Source organism: Oncorhynchus keta, chromosome 10 (genome assembly GCF_023373465.1).
Source record: "Oncorhynchus keta strain PuntledgeMale-10-30-2019 chromosome 10, Oket_V2, whole genome shotgun sequence".
Taxonomy (NCBI): domain Eukaryota; kingdom Metazoa; phylum Chordata; class Actinopteri; order Salmoniformes; family Salmonidae; genus Oncorhynchus; species Oncorhynchus keta.
In genome coordinates this window covers 49,358,057-49,379,849 of record NC_068430.1, presented here as the reverse complement: position 1 = coordinate 49,379,849, position 21,793 = coordinate 49,358,057, and the positions used below count along the sequence as shown (strand labels likewise).

At 41.7% G+C, this 21,793-nt stretch overlaps 1 protein-coding gene across 1 annotated transcript; it reads right to left on the bottom strand.

Annotated features, from left to right (window-relative positions):
* Positions 1 to 216: 216 nt before the first annotated feature.
* LOC118388905 (phosphatidylinositol glycan anchor biosynthesis class U protein-like) lies at positions 217 to 21,569 on the bottom strand. The gene is made up of 5 exons (XM_035778502.2): positions 20,704 to 21,569; positions 11,962 to 12,105; positions 6,261 to 6,385; positions 2,152 to 2,294; positions 217 to 1,994 (listed from the first exon to the last, which is right to left on the bottom strand). The coding sequence occupies exons 2-5, from the start codon at positions 12,096 to 12,098 to the stop codon at positions 1,881 to 1,883; spliced, it is 519 nt and encodes a 172-aa protein (XP_035634395.1). The 5' UTR covers positions 12,099 to 12,105; positions 20,704 to 21,569; the 3' UTR covers positions 217 to 1,880.
* Positions 21,570 to 21,793: the final 224 nt, after the last annotated feature.

The window sequence follows — 21,793 nt, the reverse complement described above, 5'->3', positions numbered from 1 at the left end:
ATCAAAGCCATTAAACTCTGTAACTGTTTTAAAGTCACCATTGGGCTCATGGTGAAAACCCTGAGCGGTTTCCTTCCTCTCCGGCAACTGAGTTCATAAGGATGCCTGTATCTTTGTAGTGACTGGGTGTATTTATATATCATCCAAAGTGTAATTAATAACTTTGCCATGCTACAAAATATATTCAATGTCTGCATTTTTATTTATTTACCCATCTACCAATAGGTGCCCTCCTTTGCAAGGCATTGGAAAACCTCCCTGGTCTTTGTGGTGGAATCAGTGTTTAAAATTCACTGCTCAACTGAGAGACCTAACAGATAATTGTATGCGTGGCGTGCAGAGATGAGGTAGTCATTCAAAAATCAAGTTAAACACTAGTATTGCACACAGAGTCCATGCAACTTATGTGACTTGTAAAGCACATTTTTACTCCTGAACTTATTTGCCATAACCAAGGGGTTGAATATTTATTGATTCAATATATTTCAGCTTTCCATTTTACATTTGTAAAAATGTCAAAAAACATAATTCCACTGACATTATGGGGTATTATGTCTAAGCCGGTGACAAAACAAATCTACAATTAATTACTCTTAAATTCAGGCTGTAACACAACACAATTTGGAAAAAGTCAAGGGATGTGAATACTTTCTGAAGGCACTGTATCTGTATCCACCCAAAAACTACAACCGGTACTGTAGCCATCATTCAGCAAATAAAATATCCGTTTCAAAATCACCCTGGTCTTATTTTTAAAAAATTAAAAAATACAAAACCATACCAAACAACTTAACATTTAGAACAAAAATCAGGGCTGGCAATAAATAAACACCATAAATACAAATAAATACACATAAATCCCTAATTTCTATAAAAAAAATGGCATACATGAACATTCAAGTTGACACGGAACACATTCACCAAGCAGAGTGCATCACGAGAGTTCAGAGGATTCCAGATCATATCTCATTGTCACTAAGTACAGAGTACCATTCAGATTCCATTTTTTCTCAGAGAAGACACAGTCCAGTAAATGGGTGTCTTATCCCCAATATCTTTTGCCTATGCTCTTGCAAATAGTGACAATGCAGGAGTCATCAGATACTCATTGAGAGAAGAGTAGCAACTTACCAACAAGTTGTACAGACCGTTATAGTTGGACACAGTGTTTAGTGTATTAGGAAAGCAAAACATAAAGGTTTGTGTTCATTAGGCACCAAACAGAAGACAACGTCCTGAAACAGAGGTGGACTACTTGGAAAATACTAATTTTTTTACGCAAAATGTTTTTAAAAGTTTTCCTTTGCGTGCCCAAATAAACACGTTGGCTGATAGACAGACTGACAAATCACTGTTGTTTTCCTATTCAACTGACGCCCTCTGCTGGTAAAAGAGCAGATCTGTCTGGTTTACATATGCGCCCAAAGGCTCACATCTGCGCAATTCATCTGCTTGTTTTCAATGTGAGTGACAGTGGGCATAAGAAAGTAAATACAGAAAAAAGGACAAAAAAAAGCAAAAGAACCCAGACCAGCAACCCAATCACCTACATGCCAAAATATATATCTCACCTACTCATTGGAGCGACAGAACAGACAAAAGTTAGCACATCTTTCACCGCAGCCACTTAACCTCCATGTCTGCTCCTTCCTTCATTTCTTCAGGCTTGCTCCAGTGGGACCTTCAGAAACACCAAGGCTGGTTTATGTGGGGGCAAGGGGTTGGTTGGGCTGTTTGTTTAAGACCTCAGAAATAAGAACTCGAAGTGTGGGGTAATGTTCAGAGTCACTTTCAGTCATGCAGCGGTCCCATCCCTGCCTGTGTGTGTGTGTGTGTGTGTGTGTGTGTGTGTGTGTGTGTGTGTGTGTGTGTGTCGTCCACTACTTGAGAACCAGAGTGGCCTCGCTACCGTCTTTCCTCTTCAGGTACTGGACGTGGGTTAGGTGATGCTCTCGCCGCAGGTACACGTAGAAGTAGTCCGACACCACCAAGATCTGAGAAGAAACAAAACAATATTGACAGAAATCCATCTGTGAAAATTACAATTTCAATAGTTAAAGGTACTGTAGTCTAATCCAGCTGATTTCACACTGAAGATGCCTGTAGCAATGCTAGCCTACCCAGCTGTGGTGCCCATTCCAGCCCACTCACCTGTGCCACATTGAAAAGCAGCGTGATGGAATAGTAGAAGTTGGAGTTGGCACTACCCACGTAGATCCAGAGGTGCCAGAGGACGGGGAACAGCGCGGAGCACGCCAACAACACAACCAGCACCAGGAAGATATTCTTCAGGACTAGAACACAAGGCAAATAAAGTCAATATAAAATTATATAATGTACAGTCATATCATTCTTAATGAGCCTAAAACCAAAGCTTTTTCTTGTAGAAGTTTCCCCCAATCTTAGTGTACAGAAATCGCTGATTGGTGATGTGGAGTTGGGGAGACGGCATTCGTGGCAGGTGTGCCTTCTATATCTCTCTATTGCCAGGTATTTACAAGGGCAGCCATTGAGAGCGCCTCCTTTCAATCCGGGTCCATCACCCAAACAGAGTAGAGGAGTTGAGCAAGTCAACTACCAGTATGAGTAATTGAATGCGAGTTCCAACATCCTTTATTGCATAGAAGAGGACTTCCTCACCTCTTTGTTTGTGTGGGATTCCGGCTGCTAATGGCTAATTCAGGCAGCCATTAAACATCCTAATTCATACATCCAACTGTTCAAGACTGGCAACATCAACCGTTCATCACTCTATGAATCTAGACATTTAAACAATTCATTCCATTTTCCAACCATCTTCATGTAAATAAAGACTCCAACTGCATCTTTGCTTCTGTCTCTGCTCTCTGACCGGAGCCCACTGTAGATGGGCATCACCATTCCAGTTCTACAACCTCAACACTTTACACTTAGCCAGCTAACTCGCTCTAGTAAATATTCTGCAATTAGTGCAAGCCCAATCATGACGGTGCAATGCATTTCACGCGTGATTACACAATGTGTTAATGTCTTTATTGTACCTCTCCCTATCAAATAAATAAATGACTAATTGAAAGGACTCTGTATGAACTCCTGTTCATACAAAGGCAAACTTCAACCTTTAAAACATCACTGACCACTCGCTACCTTAGCTGGCTATACTCTCTTCTGTTGGCTATAACTAAAGAGATGATCATTAAGCTGGATGACTCATTAGATTATGCTTTCTGAAATACCATCCTGGCTTTTCTTGTTATTGAGCTTTGTGTTAGATACCTGTGGTGCATCAGAAATCAGTTTCTATTGTTGACTTTGACAAAGCTGAGTCATCCCATCTTCCTGCTTCTCTTTGTAAAGAAATATAATTATACTAGCCCTTGACCTGGTCTGAAAACAAACCCTAAATCAGTAATATATGCCATTTAGCAGATGATTTCCTCCAAAGTGGCTTACATTGATGCCTGCATACATTTTTACATATGGGTGGTCCCGGGAATCAAACCCACTATACTGGTGTTACAAGTGCCATGCTCGACCAACTGAGCTACAAAGGACCATTGTTTCTCAATCCTGGTCCTAGTGACCCAATGGTGTTAGCAATTATTTTTGTTTGCATTATCACCAACACAATTGATTCAACTCATCATTAAGCCTTTGAATTGTGGAATTAGGTGTGTTACTGCTAAGACAAAAAAAGTACATTCCTTTGGCTGGGACAAAACCTACTGTACTGCGGGTCACCTGCAGCAGGATTGAGGATTACTGCACTACAGTATTAGGGATGACGTTAAGGAGCACACCCTCTGACGGTTAGTTCTCCTAAAATAATTGTCTCAGTCGAGCTTTGTCCATGTCCAATGCCGTCTGTTGTGCAGCTCATAAAACATGTTTCCAAAACCTCTCATTGAGTACCCACCACACCAGCTGTTCCATTGATTGGATTTATTTACAAGCCCTTGATTCGTTCAAAGAGGTTTGCTAGCAGTGGAATTTTTATTTGTATTTTTTTATTTCACCTTTATTTAACCAGGTAGGCTAGTTGAGAACAAGTTCGCATTTGCAACTGCGACCTGGCCAAGATAAAGCATAGCAGTGTGAACAGACAACACAGAGTTACACATGGAGTAAACAATTAACAAGTCAATAACACAGTAGAAAAAAAAGGGGAGTCTATATACATTGTGTGCAAAAGGCATGAGGAGGTAGGCGAATAATTAGAATTTTGCAGATTAACACTGGAGTGATAAATGATCAGATGGTCATGTACAGGTAGAGATATTGGTGTGCAAAAGAGCAGAAAAGTAAATAAATAGAAACAGTATGGGGGTGAGGTAGGTGAAAATGGGTGGGCTATTTACCAATAGACTATGTACAGCTGCAGCGATCGGTTAGCTGCTCAGATATAGCAGATGTTTGAAGTTGGTGAGGGAGATAAAAGTCTCCAACTTCAGCGATTTTTGCAATTCGTTCCAGTCACAGGCAGCAGAGTACTGGAACGAAAGGCGGCCAAATGAGGTGTTGGCTTTAGGGATGATCAGTGAGATACACCTGCTGGAGCGCGTGCTACGGATGGGTGTAGCCATCGTGACCAGTGAACTGAGATAAGGCGGAGCTTTACCTAGCATGGACTTGTAGATGACCTGGAGCCAGTGGGTCTGGCGACGAATACGTAGCGAGGGCCAGCCGACTAGAGCATACAAGTCGCAGTGGTGGGTGCTTTAGTGACAAAACGGATGGCACTGTGATAAACTGCATCCAGTTTGCTGAGTAGAGTGTTGGAAGCAATTTTGTAGATGACAACTCCAAAGTCGAGGATCGGTAGGATAGTCAGTTTTACTAGGGTAAGTTTGGCGGCGTGAGTGAAGGAGGCTTTGTTGCGGAATAGAAAGCTGACTCTTGATTTGATTTTCGATTGGAGATGTTTGATATGAGTCTGGAAGGAGAGTTTACCGTCTAGCCAGACACCAAGGTACTTATAGATGTCCACATATTCAAGGTCGGAACCATCCAGGGTGGTGATGCTAGTCGGGCATGCGGGTGCAGGCAGCGATCGGTTGAAAAGCATGCATTTGGTTTTACTAGCGTTTAAGAGCAGTTGGAGGCCACGGAAGGAGTGTTGTAATGGCATTGAACCTCGTTTGGAGGTTAGATAGCACAGTGTCCAAGGACGGGCCGGAAGTATATAGAATGGTGTCATCTGCGTAGAGGTGGATCAGGGAATCGCCCGCAGCAAGAGCAACATCATTGATATATACAGAGAAAAGAGTCGGGCCGAGAATTGAACCCTGTGGCACCCCCATAGAGACTGCCAGAGGACCGGACAGCATGCCCTCCGATTTGACACACTGAACTCTGTCTGCAAAGTAATTGGTGAACCAGGCAAAGGCAGTCATCCGAAAAACCGAGGCTCCTGAGTCTGCCGATAAGAATATGGTGATTGACAGAGTCGAAAACCTTGGCAAGGTGGATGAAGAAGGCTGCACAGTACTGTCTTTTATCGATGGCGGTTATGATATCGTTTAGTACCTTGAGTGTGGCTGAGGTGCACCCGTGACCGGCTCGGAACCCAGATTGCACAGCGGAGAAGGTACGGTGGGATTCGAGATGGTCAGTGACCTGTTTGTTGACTTGGCTTTCGAAGACCTTAGATAGGCAGGGCAGGATGGATATAGGTCTGTAACAGTTTGGGTCCAGGGTGTCTCCCCCTTTGAAGCGGGGGATGACTGCGGCAGCTTTCCAATCCTTGGGGATCTCAGACGATATGAAAGAGAGGTTGAACAGGCTGGTAATAGGGGTTGCGACAAAGGCGGCGGATAGTTTCAGAAATAGTGGGTCCAGATTGTCAAGCCCAACTGATTTGTACGGGTCCAGGTTTTGCAGCTCTTTCAGAACATCTGCTATCTGGATGTGGGTAAAGGAGAACCTGGAGAGGCTTGGAGAATAGATAGCTAATGAATAGAGCAGAGGTTTGGGAAACACTATCCTCACACATACAGTACAGCGGGATCTACACCATAGATGACACGGAATATTAATGTAGTGCAACTTTGTACAACTTCTGAGGGATGAAGACAAACTGAATTCGACAGTATTCCTGCCTCCTCAACAGAAATAGCTATAGGACAGAGTTCAGTAGGTGCGAAATGAAAGCCTTGAAACGAGGAGGTACTGTCTTAACTTGTCCAATAAGAAATGCTTGTGCTCGTCTTCTGTTGCAAAACAGTTTACTACGGTGTACCCTATCGAACGCAATCCATAGCTCATGGGAAAGAACCACTCACATCTGTAGAGGTGGTTCCAGGCCGGCAGAAAAGCCATATAGAGGGCGATGTCGCCCACGGTGGGGTAGGACTTGAAGATGGAGATGATGGCGATCTGCATGAAGATCAGAAAGACTGGGTGCTCCCTGGGACAGAGGACAGCAGTGTTACTATACAGCAGCCTTTTTAGGACTAAATCATTTACAGGACTTATAGGATGGCACTTTTAGATGGGATACATCATATATACACACACATGGTCCTGTGTGGCTACGTAGGGCATGAGAGTTGTAACACCAGAGTAGTGGGTTCAATTCCTACAGGGGCCACCCATATGAAAGTAATTATGCACGCACTATGGTAAACCGCTTTGAATGAAATCGCCTGTTTAATAGTACATAATACGCAGCAACAAGGCGAAAGAATGTGCGTGCAGCTCGCATCAACATTAAAAAATATATAAATATTTCACCTTTAACCAGGTAGGATAGTTGAGAACAAGTTCTCATTTACAACTGCGACCTGGCCAAGATAAAGCAAAGCAGTGCGACACAAACAACAGAGTTACACATTGGATAAACAAATGTACAGTCAATAATACAATAGCAAAGTCTATATACAGTGTGTGCAAATGTCGTATGATTAGGGAGGTAAGGCAATACATTCTTTTGATATTTTTTATTTATTTCACCTTTATTATACCAGGTAGGCTAGTTGAGAACAAGTTCTCATTTACAACTGCGACCTGGCCAAGATAAAGCAAAGCAGTTCGACACAAACAACATAGTTACACATGGAATAAACAAACATACAGTCAATAGTACAGTAGAAAAAGTATATATACAGTGTGTGCAAATGAGGTAAGATAAGGGAGGTAAGGCAATAAACAGGTCATGGTGGCGAAGTAATTACAATATACCATTTAAACACGGGAGTGAATAGATGTGCAGAAGATGAACGTGCAAGTGGAGATACTGGGGTGCAAAGGAGCAAGATAAATAAATAAATACAGTATTGGGATGAGGTAGTTGAATGGGCTATTTACAGATAGGCTATGTACAGGTGCAGTGATTTGTGAGCTGCTCTGACAGCTGGTGCTTAAGCTAGTGAGGGAGATATGAGTCTCCAGCTTTAGTGATTTTTGCAGTTCGTTCCAGTCATTGGCAGCAGAGAACTGGAAGGAAAGGCGGCCAAATGAGGAATTGGCTTTGGGGGTGACCAGTGAGATATACCTGAAGGAGCGTGTGCTATGGGTGGGTGCTGCTATGGTGACCAGTGAGCTGAGATAAGGCGGGGCTTTACCTAGCAAAGACTTGTAGATGACCTGGAGGCAGTGAGTTTTTGGCGTTTGTGCTACAGGATGCAGATTTCTGTTTGAAAAAGAGAGACTTAACTTTCCTAACTGCCTCTGTATATTGGTTCCTAACTTCCCTGAAAAGTTGCATATCACGGGGGCTATTCGATGCTAATGCAGTACGCCACATGATGTTTTTGTGCTGGTCAAGGGTCTGGAGAGAACCAAGGGCTATATCTGTTCCTGGTTCAGTTTTTTCTGAATGGGGCATGCTTATTTAAAATGGTTCCAGTCATTATAGATGACCTGGAGCCAGTGAGTTTGGCAACGAATATCAATGTGACCAATCATTTTTATTACTTGCACAGCCAAGTCAAAAGGGTCACAAAATACGACTAAATGGTTGTCGTCTGGAACCCTGCCTTGTAGGCTCTTCACTATAGGCACTATCCAACCTTAGTTTTACTTTAATGAAAAAGGCCTCTATCTTAGCATTCAACACTAGCCAAGGTCAAGACTCCTCTCTTGCCCTCTCGCTCTCCTCAGCAGCAGGTCGATACATGTAAGGAGTGAGAGAATGGTGCTGAAGCGCAAAATCGGGGTGAATGATAAGTAGCCGAGGACAATTTGGCCGGCTACAATTATCAGCTTTTAGTTTATTTTAATTACCTGCTAATGGAAACCTGCTAGGAACATTGATAGTAAATATACAGTTGAAGTTGGAAGTTTACATACACTAAGTTCACAGTGCCTTTAAACAACTTGGAAAATTCCAGAAAATTATGTCATGGCTTCAGAAGCTTCTGATAGGCTAATTAACATAATTTGACTCAATTGGAGGTGTACCTGTGGATGTCAAGTGTACCTGTGGATTTCAAGGCCAACCTTCAAACTCAGTGCCTCTTTGCTTGACATCATGGGAAAACCAGAATAAATAAGCCAAGATTTCTGACATTTCACATTCTTAAAACAAAGTGGTGATCCTACATTTTTACTTGGATTAAATGTCAGGAATAGTGAAAAACTGAGTTTAAATGTATTTGGCTAAGGTGTATGTAAACTTCCGACTTCAACTGTAGCTGCAATCAGCAATGAACAGGGTTCACATATGACCGAAAGGACAAAATTACTTGGATAAAGTTGTTATATGATAGTGCTTGCCATCTTCCTTTATGTACAAACTGAAAGTATTACCATGTTGATCTCTCAACACCACAACAATGATGCAAGTAAAGTTTAGTCTAGTGCTGTAAATTGGTTATCTTTGAATGCAGCAGGTAATCATTCTTAAAGTAATTACTTCATGATTTAAGTTTACATACCAAATATGGGGTCAATTTAACTAATCGTTTGTGATTTGTGAAATATTTTCAGTGTTATTTTCACAATATTTCACATTGTCTGTATAATTTAAATTTAACATTTATTTGCACAAGACATCGTCCACTTGATCATCAGATATTGCTCTAAAAGCCTATGCCACTGGTGCCAATGACATCTATAGTGCAACAAACTAGTTTGGTGCAGCCATCTAAGGTTACAGTGACTTTATTTTCACAGAGCTTCTAAGGACATACGCATAAGCTATACATACCAAAGTTCATGGCCCCATATCCATCAGTCCAGTTCTTATAGCCCTTGTGGTTCCATCTACTAAATGCAGCAACTAATCATTCTCAAATAAATTTGAGTGTAATTCATTGAGTCTTTATACCAAATCTTGAGTCAATCTGAGTTACAGGCTGAGTACACCACTCGCGTCGCGTGCACGAGCGTTGCAAAATAAATTTAGACATACATGCTATTCAATTATTGCACCCACACTGCTCGCGTGCGTTAACGAGCGACTGCATTGCAAAGGGCTAAAATAGAAGTCAGTTCTATTTGTGACGCAGATCGCACTGGAAGTCCTGCCTCTCCCATCTCCTCATTGGTTTATAGAAGCAGGTACCCAAGTGCCATCTCCTCATTGGTTATACCCACATGGGTGACTGAAAGACAAACGAGGTCAGTGGCGGTAATGCACCTAATTAATGAAAGTTCGCAATGTAAAGTCAAGAGAAGAAAAAGCCTGGGAGGAGAGATGACTAGAAATGATTTGGTTGACCGTTTTATGTGTAGATTAATTGGCGGAGTAGAGGACCTTGTGTATTTCAGGTAAAATAACAACTCAATGTTTATATCCCAGGACAAATTAGCTAGCAAGCTAGCTAGCTAAATTGCCATAAACGTTTAATGCTTTTCGACCTGTCTCCAAATTAATATAATTGGCCACAGTTTGTTTTGATATTTTAACCTGCGTGTCGTGATTGCGTTTGGTGTGGGGGATCAAAATACATTTATGCACGATGGTGCACGCACGCAGCCGGTTTGGGTTCCGTGTTACGGTTCATGGGAAGATGAAGTATTTGTAGCATTAGCATACAGTGTATTCAGAAAGTATTCAGACCACTTCACTTTGGAGCAGGTTTTCATCAAGGATCTCTACTTTGCAGTTGTGCCAAGCTTGTAGCATCATACCCAAGACAACAAAGTATTGAGTAAAGGGTCTGAATACTTATGTAAATTAGATCTTTTTTTGCAAATTCATAAAAAATAAACTACAAACCTGTTTTTGCTTTGTCATTATGGGGTATTGTGTGTAGATTGATGAATGGACTGTATGTGCATCTATAGGTACAGTGTGGCCATATTTGAATGCATTAAAACTATTCAAGACTGATGTAATAAGTATAAATGTCACGAGTCCGACCGAGGGTGGTTTCCCTTCCCGGGCGGGTGGCGCTCGGCGGTCGTCGTCACCGGCCTATTAGCTGCCACTGATTGTCTTTCCTCGCCCTCCTTGTATGTTTATTGGTAGCACCTGTTTATGTATGATTAGTTTGTCCTTATTAGACAGCCGGCCCGCCTGGTTGTTGTGCGGGATTATTTCAGTGTAACCTTCGGCTCTGTTGTAGAGGTACGTGTTAGTGCCTGGTCGTGATTTTTCCGTTGTACATTTTCATTCCCTGTGTTTGGGGCCGTTACATTTGTGAGCAACCTGTGGTGCGTTGGTGCTATTAAAGACGCACAGCATTGCACTCTCTGTCTCCTGCGTTTGACTCCACACCCACGACACCCGGAGCATTACAATAATAACAAAATCTGGAGTGATTCTGAAATATATATATGTTCATGAGAAGATCATTGCAGATGATGTTGAGCATTAGCGTTACATAGGAAAATAATGAATTGTTAAAAAGCGACTGCCTTTAAAAAGCAATGACTACCTTTGAAAACATCCTATGTAGTATTGATGAGTCAAACACTTATTCTAGGGAAAATAGGATACATTTAGGTCAAAGTAAATCTTGTCTAAAACATAGTTCGGAATATCTATGCAGCACAACAGGTAACTGACACGGGGTGAACAGCTGCAGTGATCACTCTCTATCCAATAGCAGACAGCGCTCAGCAGCTCTGCCAATTTACATAAAACAACACAGTGCACATTTTGTTACTTGAGAACTCCCCCAAACACATTAGTTAGATGTAAAATTGCACAACTAAAGCATCCACTGCAAAAACTTCAAAATGAATTACAGTTATATTAGATTCATTCTGGGGTTTTGAGGAAGTGAAATTGGCTAGTGTCTCATGGGGGACAAATATCCTTAACCAAACACAGAACCTGTCAGGAAACACACCGCCAAGACTGAAATCTAATTTTTCTAATGAGCAACAGAAAAACACAGGTGCCAATCGGCGTGTTCATTGGCTCTATAATAGTTTCCTTGTTTATTGGGATATCAATACCAAATTCAGTGTGGTTCATCTTAAAGTTTCAAGTTAATAGGATTCGGTGTAGAGGACTTAGTGGTTTAAATGGACACGTAAAATCAGATTTTTATTTGTCTATAATTTAGCCATCTTTTGACCAATCCTTTAGCTTTTCTGAAACTAAGTTAAGACGTACTGTGGGACTACATTCCATCTGGTGTCATTAGGTTCTATGGTTCGTTTTGGACCAAATCATGGTTTTAGCCTCCTAAAAAATAGGACGTTTTGAGTGAGGTGAATGTGCAGCTCGAATGATGTGACCATTACATTTTTTTACTCACACAGCCAAGTCAAAACCAATTAGCGTTGCATAGTCTAAAAAGATAATTGTTTTTCTTTTAAGATATCAATGCCAAACTTAACATGGTTCATCAGGGTAATGTCTTTGACGAGTCAATCTTGAGTCAAACTGATTTATGGTTCATGAGGAGAATAATTATAAAGTATTTTTTGCATTAGCATATGTGCTAACGTGCATCTATTGGTACAGTGCAAACATATTTGAAGGGTTACTGTATTTTGCCCTACTGATCTGTGCTCTTCTGAACCACAAAAATGACAACCTTAGTCTCTCCCCACTGAGTTGAAGAGCTGATGAAGGGGACTCACTTTAGCTTGATGGAGAGTGGAATTGTGTAGAAGAACACGTTGATCTGAAAGACACAGATGAAGAAGAGGTGGAAGTGCTCAAACATCTCGGCAAAGAAGTACCAGAAGAGGCCTATGTTGGGGGTGAGATCTGGCATGGAGAGGCTGGGGAAGAGACACAGAGAGAAACATTCACACAGTAGGAGGGAACGATCACACAATGCATGAAGGCCCTTTCATAATCAGTGTTGGGATTAGTTACCTGAAAATGTAATATTACTCGTACAATTTTACAAAAGTATTGTGCTATTTAAAATATTACTTTGTGTGGAAATAAGTTATATTACTAGTTATTACTTTGCGTTACTTTCAGATTTGACTGTTAGAGGGAGTAAGGCAAGCGGTGATTGATATGCTACTAACTCAGGTTTGATCACTATTAATTTCTCCTTTCATCTGTGGCGGTGCTGTCCTTTGCTAGTCTACAAGTGCTGCACCATAATAGTGGTTTAATTAGCCATTCTCAAAGTATTCAGATCCCTTTGTCTACATCGTTACAGCCTTATTCTATAATGGATACAATTATTTTTGTCCCTCCATTTACACAATACCCCATTGTACAAAGCGAAAACAAGTTTTTAGAAAATTTTGCACATGTATTATTTACATAAGTATTCAGACCCTTTGCTATGATACTTTAAATTGAGCTCTGGTGCATCTTGTTTCCATTGATCATCCCTGAAATGTTTCTACAACTTGATTGGAGTCCACCTATGGTAAATTCAATTGATTGGACATGATTTGGAAAGTCAATCGCCTGTCTATACAAGGTCCCACAGTTGACAGTGCATGTCAGAGAAAAAACCAAGCCATGAGATCAAAGGAATTGTCCGTAGAGCTCCAAGACAGGATTGTGTCAAGGCGAAGATCTGGGGAAGGGTACCAAACAAATTCTGCAGCATTGGTCCCCAAGAACAGAGTGGCCTCCATCATTCTTAAATGGAAGAAGTTTGGAAACACCAAGGCTCTTTCTAGAGCTGGGCGACCGTCCAAACTGAGCAATCGGAGAAGGGCCTTGGTCAGGGAGGTGACCAAGAAATAGATGGTCACTCTGACAGAGCTCCGGACTTGCTCTGTGGACATGGGAGAACCTTCCAGAAGGACAACCATCTCTGCAGCACTCTATGGAAGAGTGGCCAGACGGAAGCCACACCTCAGAAAAAGGCACATGACAGTCCACTTGGAATTTGCAAAAAGGCACCTAAAAGATTGACCATGAGAAACAAGATTCTCTGATCTGATGGAAAAAAGTTTGAACTCTTTGGCCTGAAGTCCAAGCGTCACATCTGGAGGAAACCTGGCACAATCCCATGGTGGTGGCAGCATCATGTTGTGTGGATGTTTTTCAGCAGCAGGGACTTGGAGAGATCCTTGACAAAAACCTGCTCCAGAGCACTCAGGGGGGCGAGGGTTCACCTTTCAAGAGGACAATGACCCAAAGCACACAGCCAAGGTAATAGTGGCGTCGGGAAAAGTCTCAATGTCCTCGAGTGGCCCAACCAGAGCCCGAACGGGAACCCGATCGAACATCTCTGGAAAGACCTTAAAATAGCTCGCAGCAACACTCCCCATCCAACCTGACAGAGCTTGAAAGAATCTGCAGAGAAGAATGGGAGAAAATCCTTAAATACAGGTGTGCCAAGCTTTTAGCATAATTCCCAAGAAGACTCAAGGCTGTAATTGCTGCCAAAAGAGCTTCAATAAAGTACTAAGTAAAGGGTCTGAATACTTAGTACTAATAAAAAGTTTGGACATCTACTCATTCAAGGGTTTTTCTTTATTTTTTTACTATTTTCTACATTGTAGAAACATAGTGAAGACATCAAAACTATGATAGAACACATATGGAATCATGTAGTAACCAAAACAAGTGTTAAATATACTTTAAAGTATCCACCCTTCACATGGAATGCTTTTCCAACAGTCTTGAAGGAGTTCCCACATATGCTGAGCACTTGTTCGCTGCTTTTCCTTCACTATGCGGTCCAACTCATCCCAAACCATATCAACTGGGTTGAGGTCGGATGAATGTGGAGACCAGGTCATCTGATGCAGCACTGCATAACTCTCCTTCTTTGTCAAATAGCCCTTACACGGCCTGGAGGTGTGTTGGGTCATTGTCCTGTTGAAAAACAAAATGATAGTGGGACTAAGCGCAAACCAGATGGGATGGCGTATCGCTGCAGAATTATGTGGTAGCCATGCTGGTTAAGTGTGCCTTCAACTCTAAATAAACGACAGTGTCACCAGCAAAGCAGCCCCACACCTCCTCCTCCATGCTTCACGGTGGGAACCACACACACAGAGATCATCCGTTCACCTACCCTGCGTCTCACAAAGAAACGGCGTTTGGAACCAAAAATCTCAAATTTGGACTCACCAGACCAAAGGACAGATTTCCACCGGTCTAATGTTCATTGCTCGTGTTTCTTGGCCCAAGCAAGTCTACTCTTCATATTGGAGTCTCTTAATAGTGGTTTCTTTGCAGCAATTCGACCATGAAGGCCTGCTTAAAGTAGTCTCCTCTGAACCGTTGATGTTGAGATGTGTCTATTACTTGAACTCTGAAGAACTGATTTTTGGGCCACATTCTGAGATGCAGTTAACTCTAGTGAACTAATCCTCTGCAGCAGAGGTAACTCTGGGCCTTCCTTTCCTGTTGCAGTCCTCATGAGAGCCAGTTTCATCATAGCTCTGGATGGTTTTTGCGACTGCATTTGAATAAACTTTTAAAGTCCTTAAAATGTTCCGTATTGACTGACCTTCATGTCTTAAGGTAATGATGCACTGTTGTTTTGCTTATTTGATCTGTTCTTGCCATACTATGGACTTGGTCTTTTACCAAATAGAGATATCTTCTGTATACCAACCCTACCTTGTCACAACACAACTGATGTTCAAAGAAATTCCACAAATTAACTTTGAACAAGGCACACCTGTTAATTGAAATGCATTCCAGGTGACTACCTAATGAAGCTGGTTGAGCGAATGCCCATAGTGTGCAAAGCTGTCATCAAGGCAAATGGTGGCTACTTTGATTTGTTTAACACTTTTTTGGTTACTACATGATTCTGTGTTATTTCATAGTTTTGATGTCTTCACTATTATTATACAATTCATTGAGTCTTTATACCAAATCTTGATTCAATCCGACTTATGGTTCATGAGAAAATTCATATTTTTAGCATTAGCATACAGTGCATTCAGACCTTCACTTTTCCCCAATTCATTAAGTTAGTCTTATTCTAAAATTGATTTAAAAATAAATATAACAATCTAATAAATCTACACACAATAACCCATAATAAAGCAAAAACAGGTTTAGACATTTTTTGCTAATGTATAAAAATAATTTTTTTAAACAGTCCCGGTCACTGAAAAACATCAGCACAGCATGATTCTGCCTTCCATTTGGCCACTCTACCATAAAGGTCTGATTGGTGGAGTGCTGCAGAGACGGTTGTCCTTCTGGATGGTTCTTCCATCTCCACAGAGGAACTCGTGGAGCTCTGTCAGAGTGACCATCGGGTTCTTGGTTCACCTCCTTGAGAAAGGCCCTTCTCCCTGATTTCTTAGTTTGGCCGGGCGGCCTGCTCTAAGAAGGATCTTGGTGGTTCCAAACTTGATTAAGAATTAAGAATGATTAAGGCCACTGTGTTCTTGGTGACCTTCAATGCTGCAGACATTTTTTGGTACCCTTCCACAGATTTGTGCCTCGACACAATCCTGTATCGGAGCTCTACGGATAATTCCTTCGACCTCATGGCTTGGTTTTAGCTCTGACATGCACTGTCAACTGTGGGACCATATTATAGACAGGTGTGTGCCTTTCCAAATCATGTCCAATCAATTGAAATTACCACTGGTGAACTACAATAAAGTCGTAGAAACATCTCGAGGATGATCAATTGAAACAGGATGCACCTGAGCTCAATTTTGAGTCTCATAGCAAAAGGTCTGAAAACATATGTAAATAATTTTGTTTAATTTGCAAACATTTCTAAAAACCTGCTTTTGCTTAATCATGGGGTGTTGTGTGTAGATCGATGAGGGGAAAATAATTGAATCAATTTGAGAATAAGGCTGTAATGTTAAAAGAAATGTGGAAAAAGGGAAGGGGTCTGAATACTTTCCGTATGCACTGTAATACTCTTAGCGAAAATATTAATCTATAATTTACAATCTGTGGATACTATGGGATGAGAAATGTTTAGAATTCATGTAAAACACCACAGCACAGTTGAAAGATATGTGCCAGATGGAAATCAATAGAGAAGTCTATGGAGATAGGTGGGAAGGGCTAATAGTAGCTGAGGGGTGGGATCATGAGCTGTATTAGTTAGGACCGAAAACATCATATCACGTATACCAGATATGTAGGAGTACCATTTTATGTGTAATGTGTATATCAAACTGTATTCCTATAATGTAATATTGTGCATAAAATTACCATGTATGTAAAGTGTATAAATAATGTGTCACCACACTAGCGCCCTATAAAAATATATTGTTGCAGAAAATGTGGACGGGATCAGATTCCAGATATTAAAAACGGGAATTCAACAATATTCATATGTATTGGAATGTAGTAGGAAATTCATTCATTTTCCCAAGATTACCATAAGACATGAACAAAATCCATCAATGCTTTATATTTTTCTTTAACTTTCTGTAAAAGCAACGGCACAGGGATGCCAGTCTGTATGAGCGCGTTTGTCTGGGTGTTGCTGTTAGCAATGAGGCTAATGTAATAACAGCTGTCTTCTGGTAGAAGGAAAGGCTTTCCCAAAAACCTTCTCAATTAAATGTTAACTACAAAGTAGCCTATACCAACCTGACAGAATAATATCAAGATTATTTGCATCAATCCAGTCGCCATTTGTTTTCCAAACTCTGCAATCACCTTTATTTTATCAGGGAATCACGAGAGCTACAGAAACATTGTTAAGCAAAAAACAGTTGAATTAATGGGCAACATAAATGTCTTACATTTTTCCAAAACCTCATAAGTGGTCTCCTGATGTGGTTTAAACATCAAATTTGTCTGTTTTATACTTTTTTTAAAGTGTGATTTTGAGAGCGAACACCTGAAAACGATAACCTAAAAAAACTAAACTGAGAAAATGAAATTTGGGAAAAAACTGAATCAGGCAAAAAATAAAACTTATTTTAAAAAGGACCCTACCACACAAAGTACTGTTTCGTACCCATAATGCAACAGCAAAGTGAAGTCTCTGGGCTTGTTCGACACTTAAGGCGACTGCCCATTGACTGATCTACAAATCACCTTGCATCATAAATAACTACCCATTATTATTTGTAGTTTAAGTTGGTCACAATTTACCCAGAACACATCACTGATTTTATGCTCTCGAACACCCAATCCTAGGGCATCTTGAAAGACACCATACCAACAACGGTCACCACTACACAACAGCTGTGACTAAATTCTCCAGCAACATCCTATTTTAGTCAGCTTTTTGGATACGTGAGAATAGAACGTTTTGTAGTAGAATATATTTCTCAAAATAAAGCGTGCTTTAATTGCCAGGATGTCATAATTTCAGCTTTTCATGTAGTATGAATTTGCTGCACACTTGAGGAAGTGAATCGACCTATGTTTCTCAGAACAGCTGAAAACCAGTGATGTAGGGTAAAAAAAAAGTTTTTTTAAAAGTGGATAAACACTTGCTGTAAGTAATGTTGATATCTAGTAAATTTGATATCCTACCATGGCACAGTTTATCATGAACTGCATGATATTTATTTTGTCATCATTTGTCAATTAACACAATTTTGTTGTATTCCTTCACTGCTATGTATAGTGCCACCGCAGTCAGAGCATTTGCCATCTGTAGGGCAGGTTGAGAAAGAGAAGAGAACCCAGTTGAGTGAGTATGGATGTTTTATTTTTTTATTTTACCTTTATTTAACCAGGCAAGGTTAAGAACATATTCTTATTTTCAATGACGGCCTGGGAACAGTGGGTTAACTGCCTGTTCAGGGGCAGAACGACAGATTTGTACCTTGTCAGCTCGAGGGTTTGAACTTGCAACCTTCCGGTTAATAGTCCAACGCTCTTAACCACTAGGCTACGCTGCCGCCCCCAATGTGACCTTTGGGAATCACTCTTATTATGCTCCTCAATCAACCATCTGCTCTAGTGGATACTGGTTGCTGTGTAGCATCCATGTAAACTGTTATAGCTAATTGTCTATGAGCAAAACTAGCAATGAAATATCACTGGACCCTCTATTTGATATAGGTATCAAACTGTGTTATGATATTATAGACAGTGATATCACTGAATTAGTATATTAGGGGCTGCACTCACCATAAACACAATCTCTGTATAATCAATAACAAAGTGAAATTGTTCGATACTGTGAACCATCAGATCCTCCTCTCCACCCTCTCCGAGTTGGGCATCTCCGGCGCGGCCCACGCTTGGATTGCGTCCTACCTGACAGGTCGCTCCTACCAGGTGGCGTGGCGAGAATCTGTCTCCTCACCACGCGCTCTCACCACTGGTGTCCCCCAGGGCTCTGTTCTAGGCCCTCTCCTATTCTCGCTATACACCAAGTCACTTGGCTCTGTCATAACCTCACATGGTCTCTCCTATCATTGCTATGCAGACGACACACAATTAATCTTCTCCTTTCCTCCTTCTGATGACCAGGTGGTGAATCGCATCTCTGCATGTCTGGCAGACATATCAGTGTGGATGACGGATCACCACCTCAAGCTGAACCTCGGCAAGACGGAGCTGCTCTTCCTCCCGGGAAGGACTGCCCGTTCCATGATCTCGCCATCACGGTTGACAACTCCATTGTGTCCTCCTCCCAGAGCGCTAAGAACCTTGGCGTGATCCTGGACAACACCCTGTCGTTCTCAACTAACATCAAGGCGGTGGCCCGTTCCTGTAGGTTCATGCTCTACAACATCCGCAGAGTACGACCCTGCCTCACACAGGAAGCGGCGCAGGTCCTAATCCAGGCACTTGTCATCTCCCGTCTGGATTACTGCAACTCGCTGTTGGCTGGGCTCCCTGCCTGTGCCATTAAACCCCTACAACTCATCCAGAACGCCGCAGCCCGTCTGGTGTTCAACCTTCCCAATTTCTCTCACGTCACCCCGCTCCTCCGCTCTCTCCACTGGCTTCCAGTTGAAGCTCGCATCCGCTACAAGACCATGGTGCTTGCCTACGGAGCTGTGAGGGGAACGGCACCTCAGTACCTCCAGGCTCTGATCAGGCCCTACACCCAAACAAGGGCACTGCGTTCATCCACCTCTGGCCTGCTCGCCTCCCTACCACTGAGGAAGTACAGTTCCCGCTCAGCCCAGTCAAAACTGTTCGCTGCTCTGGCTCCCCAATGGTGAAACACACTCCCTCACGACGCCAGGACAGCGGAGTCAATCACCACCTTCCGGAGACACCTGAAACCCCACCTCTTTAAGGAATACCTAGGATAGGATAAAGTAATCCTTCTCACCCCCCCCCCTTAAAAGATTTAGATGCACTATTGTAAAGTGGCTGTTCCACTGGATGTCATAAGGTGAATGCACCAATTTGTAAGTCGCTCTGGATAAGAGCGTCTGCTAAATGACTTAAATGTAAATGTGTGTACTTGAGCTTTGCCTGTCTACTGGAAGTTGATGCTGTTGCTATGCAACCTCTCGCTAGCATAACAAATAACTAGCGAAACGTTTTACGATTTTGGGTGTGTTTGTAAATTCAATCTGGAGTGGCAGTGTGCGCTCTGGGCATTTGAAAATCCAGACCATTGTCAGACCATTGTCCGTTCGTAAATACAGACCAGTGAGCGAGCACACTGCTGGACAGGGTGGACGCTTTGGCTGAGTAGGGTTGATCCGAGCATTGAACTACAGTCAAGCACCCAACGTAACTGGCTAATGTTGGCTATCTACGTCTGGACACAAATGAGAGAACACCTCACTTTGAACATTTTACTCAACCTAGCAGAGCTGCTTAGGTTGTTCTCATGTTTTCCTGGTGACTAACTATGCTGCTGGCAATAATTGAATTAGGCTTATTTTTGCTGACACCGGCCATTTTCAACAGCGTTCGTAAAATCATCAGTTAGTCTGCATGAGTTTTCTGAAATCGGAGTACATTGCCAGAATTAACAATGTCCATTGAAAAGCACAACGACAATACCACTTAGCTAAAAATGCTGTTAATAATCGTAGTTAGTTAATGAACTGCCTGGCAAGATCGATGTATTAGGAGCCAACTAACAATAGGTACGTTAACTAGCTAACAAACCTGTACTGCTATAATGCTTTGCGGTTAGTAAGGATAGCGTAACTAACAAATTGTCAGCCAACATAACATGTAACGTAACTTATTTGAAAAGTCATTACCTTGTTCAAAATGTTAACATTTGTTATAATTAGTTAAAGCAATGAATTTGTATCCGCTCTAATTGGACTTCCGCTGCATATTTTCCGCCAGTTTCTTCAAATTTGAAAACATTGTGAAGTCACTCCCATATTCTGAATAATTGCCTTATGGGCCCCAAAAGCACGGAAAGTGTCCACTACATCTATAACTCGTATTTTGGTGAATTTAGTACGACATCCGTAAACTTTTGGCATACTAACTATATCCATACTATATACTCAATTCACGTCACAAATAGTAAGGTTAGTATGAGTATTCGAACACAGCTCAGGAATTACCTTCAAGTATTCAACATGAACACCCTCCCTGAGGTGACTCCGAAGTCCATAACTTTTGTTGTCCGCTTATTTTGAGGGTCACTGCGATCTTACTATGTTCTTCAGAAATACAATTAGTCAAGATAATACCACAGCTGGTCACTGACAGGCTCCACTTTTCCCAGCGCATACATATTTCACAATTCTCGACACCTCAAACGAGTCTCCCACATATGCATCCGTACTCAGGAAACGCATCCCGACAAGAAGCGATTTATCATCATTAAAAAACGTATCATCCACTCTAATTTTAGGTACTGTTGTCCATTAAACATTCGTATTCACAAACTTTTGTCGACGCGCTGCTTGATTCGAACCCAGCACCCACTTCCGCCATCTTCCCCTGACATCACCAAAGGCTCCTCATTCAAAATGCTTAAAAATCGACATAGAAACATTAAAATTGCTAATCTCCAACGTAAAGGCCAAAAGGTAGAATGCCATTATGTCGGATCATGAAATGCGCGTTCAAAATACATGTCTACCGTGGCCAAATGATTAGATGGCCTGCACTGAAAAAAAAAATCAGTGGACCAGATTGACGCGCTCTCCCCACTATTTATTGTTTCTGCTGTGATGATTCAACTTCTTTAGTGAATTATAGTAGTAGTATGCAAATCAAGGAGCCCAATAACTTGCTTTTTCACCGAAGTGGTTCGACGTTCACCGAAAGATCCGTTCCTTAGCGAACGACCCATCACCAAGTTTGGAGGTTCAGTTCAAAAACAGTCCGTGTTCAATTCATTGGAGGAGTTGATTGATTTACTTGGCTAGATGGGTACCTCCCTTTCATTAAGGTTCCCCTTTAAATGAGATTGAGGGTAAAGCCAATTGATGTGTGTGTGTTAACTATATTCCTTTGTGGACACAACCTAGCTAGAACTCTTTAACACGTTTGGTGCTGTCCAACCGGTTAGCATAGAAAGCTGTCTGACCTGCGACTTGAACTGACAACGCTGAGCAAGCAAGCGCGAGACAGAGCAGCAGTTCGCCACAAAGATTATCAATAAAGCGCCTTCCTCTTTTCCAGGTTGTAGTGTCTTAACACTTA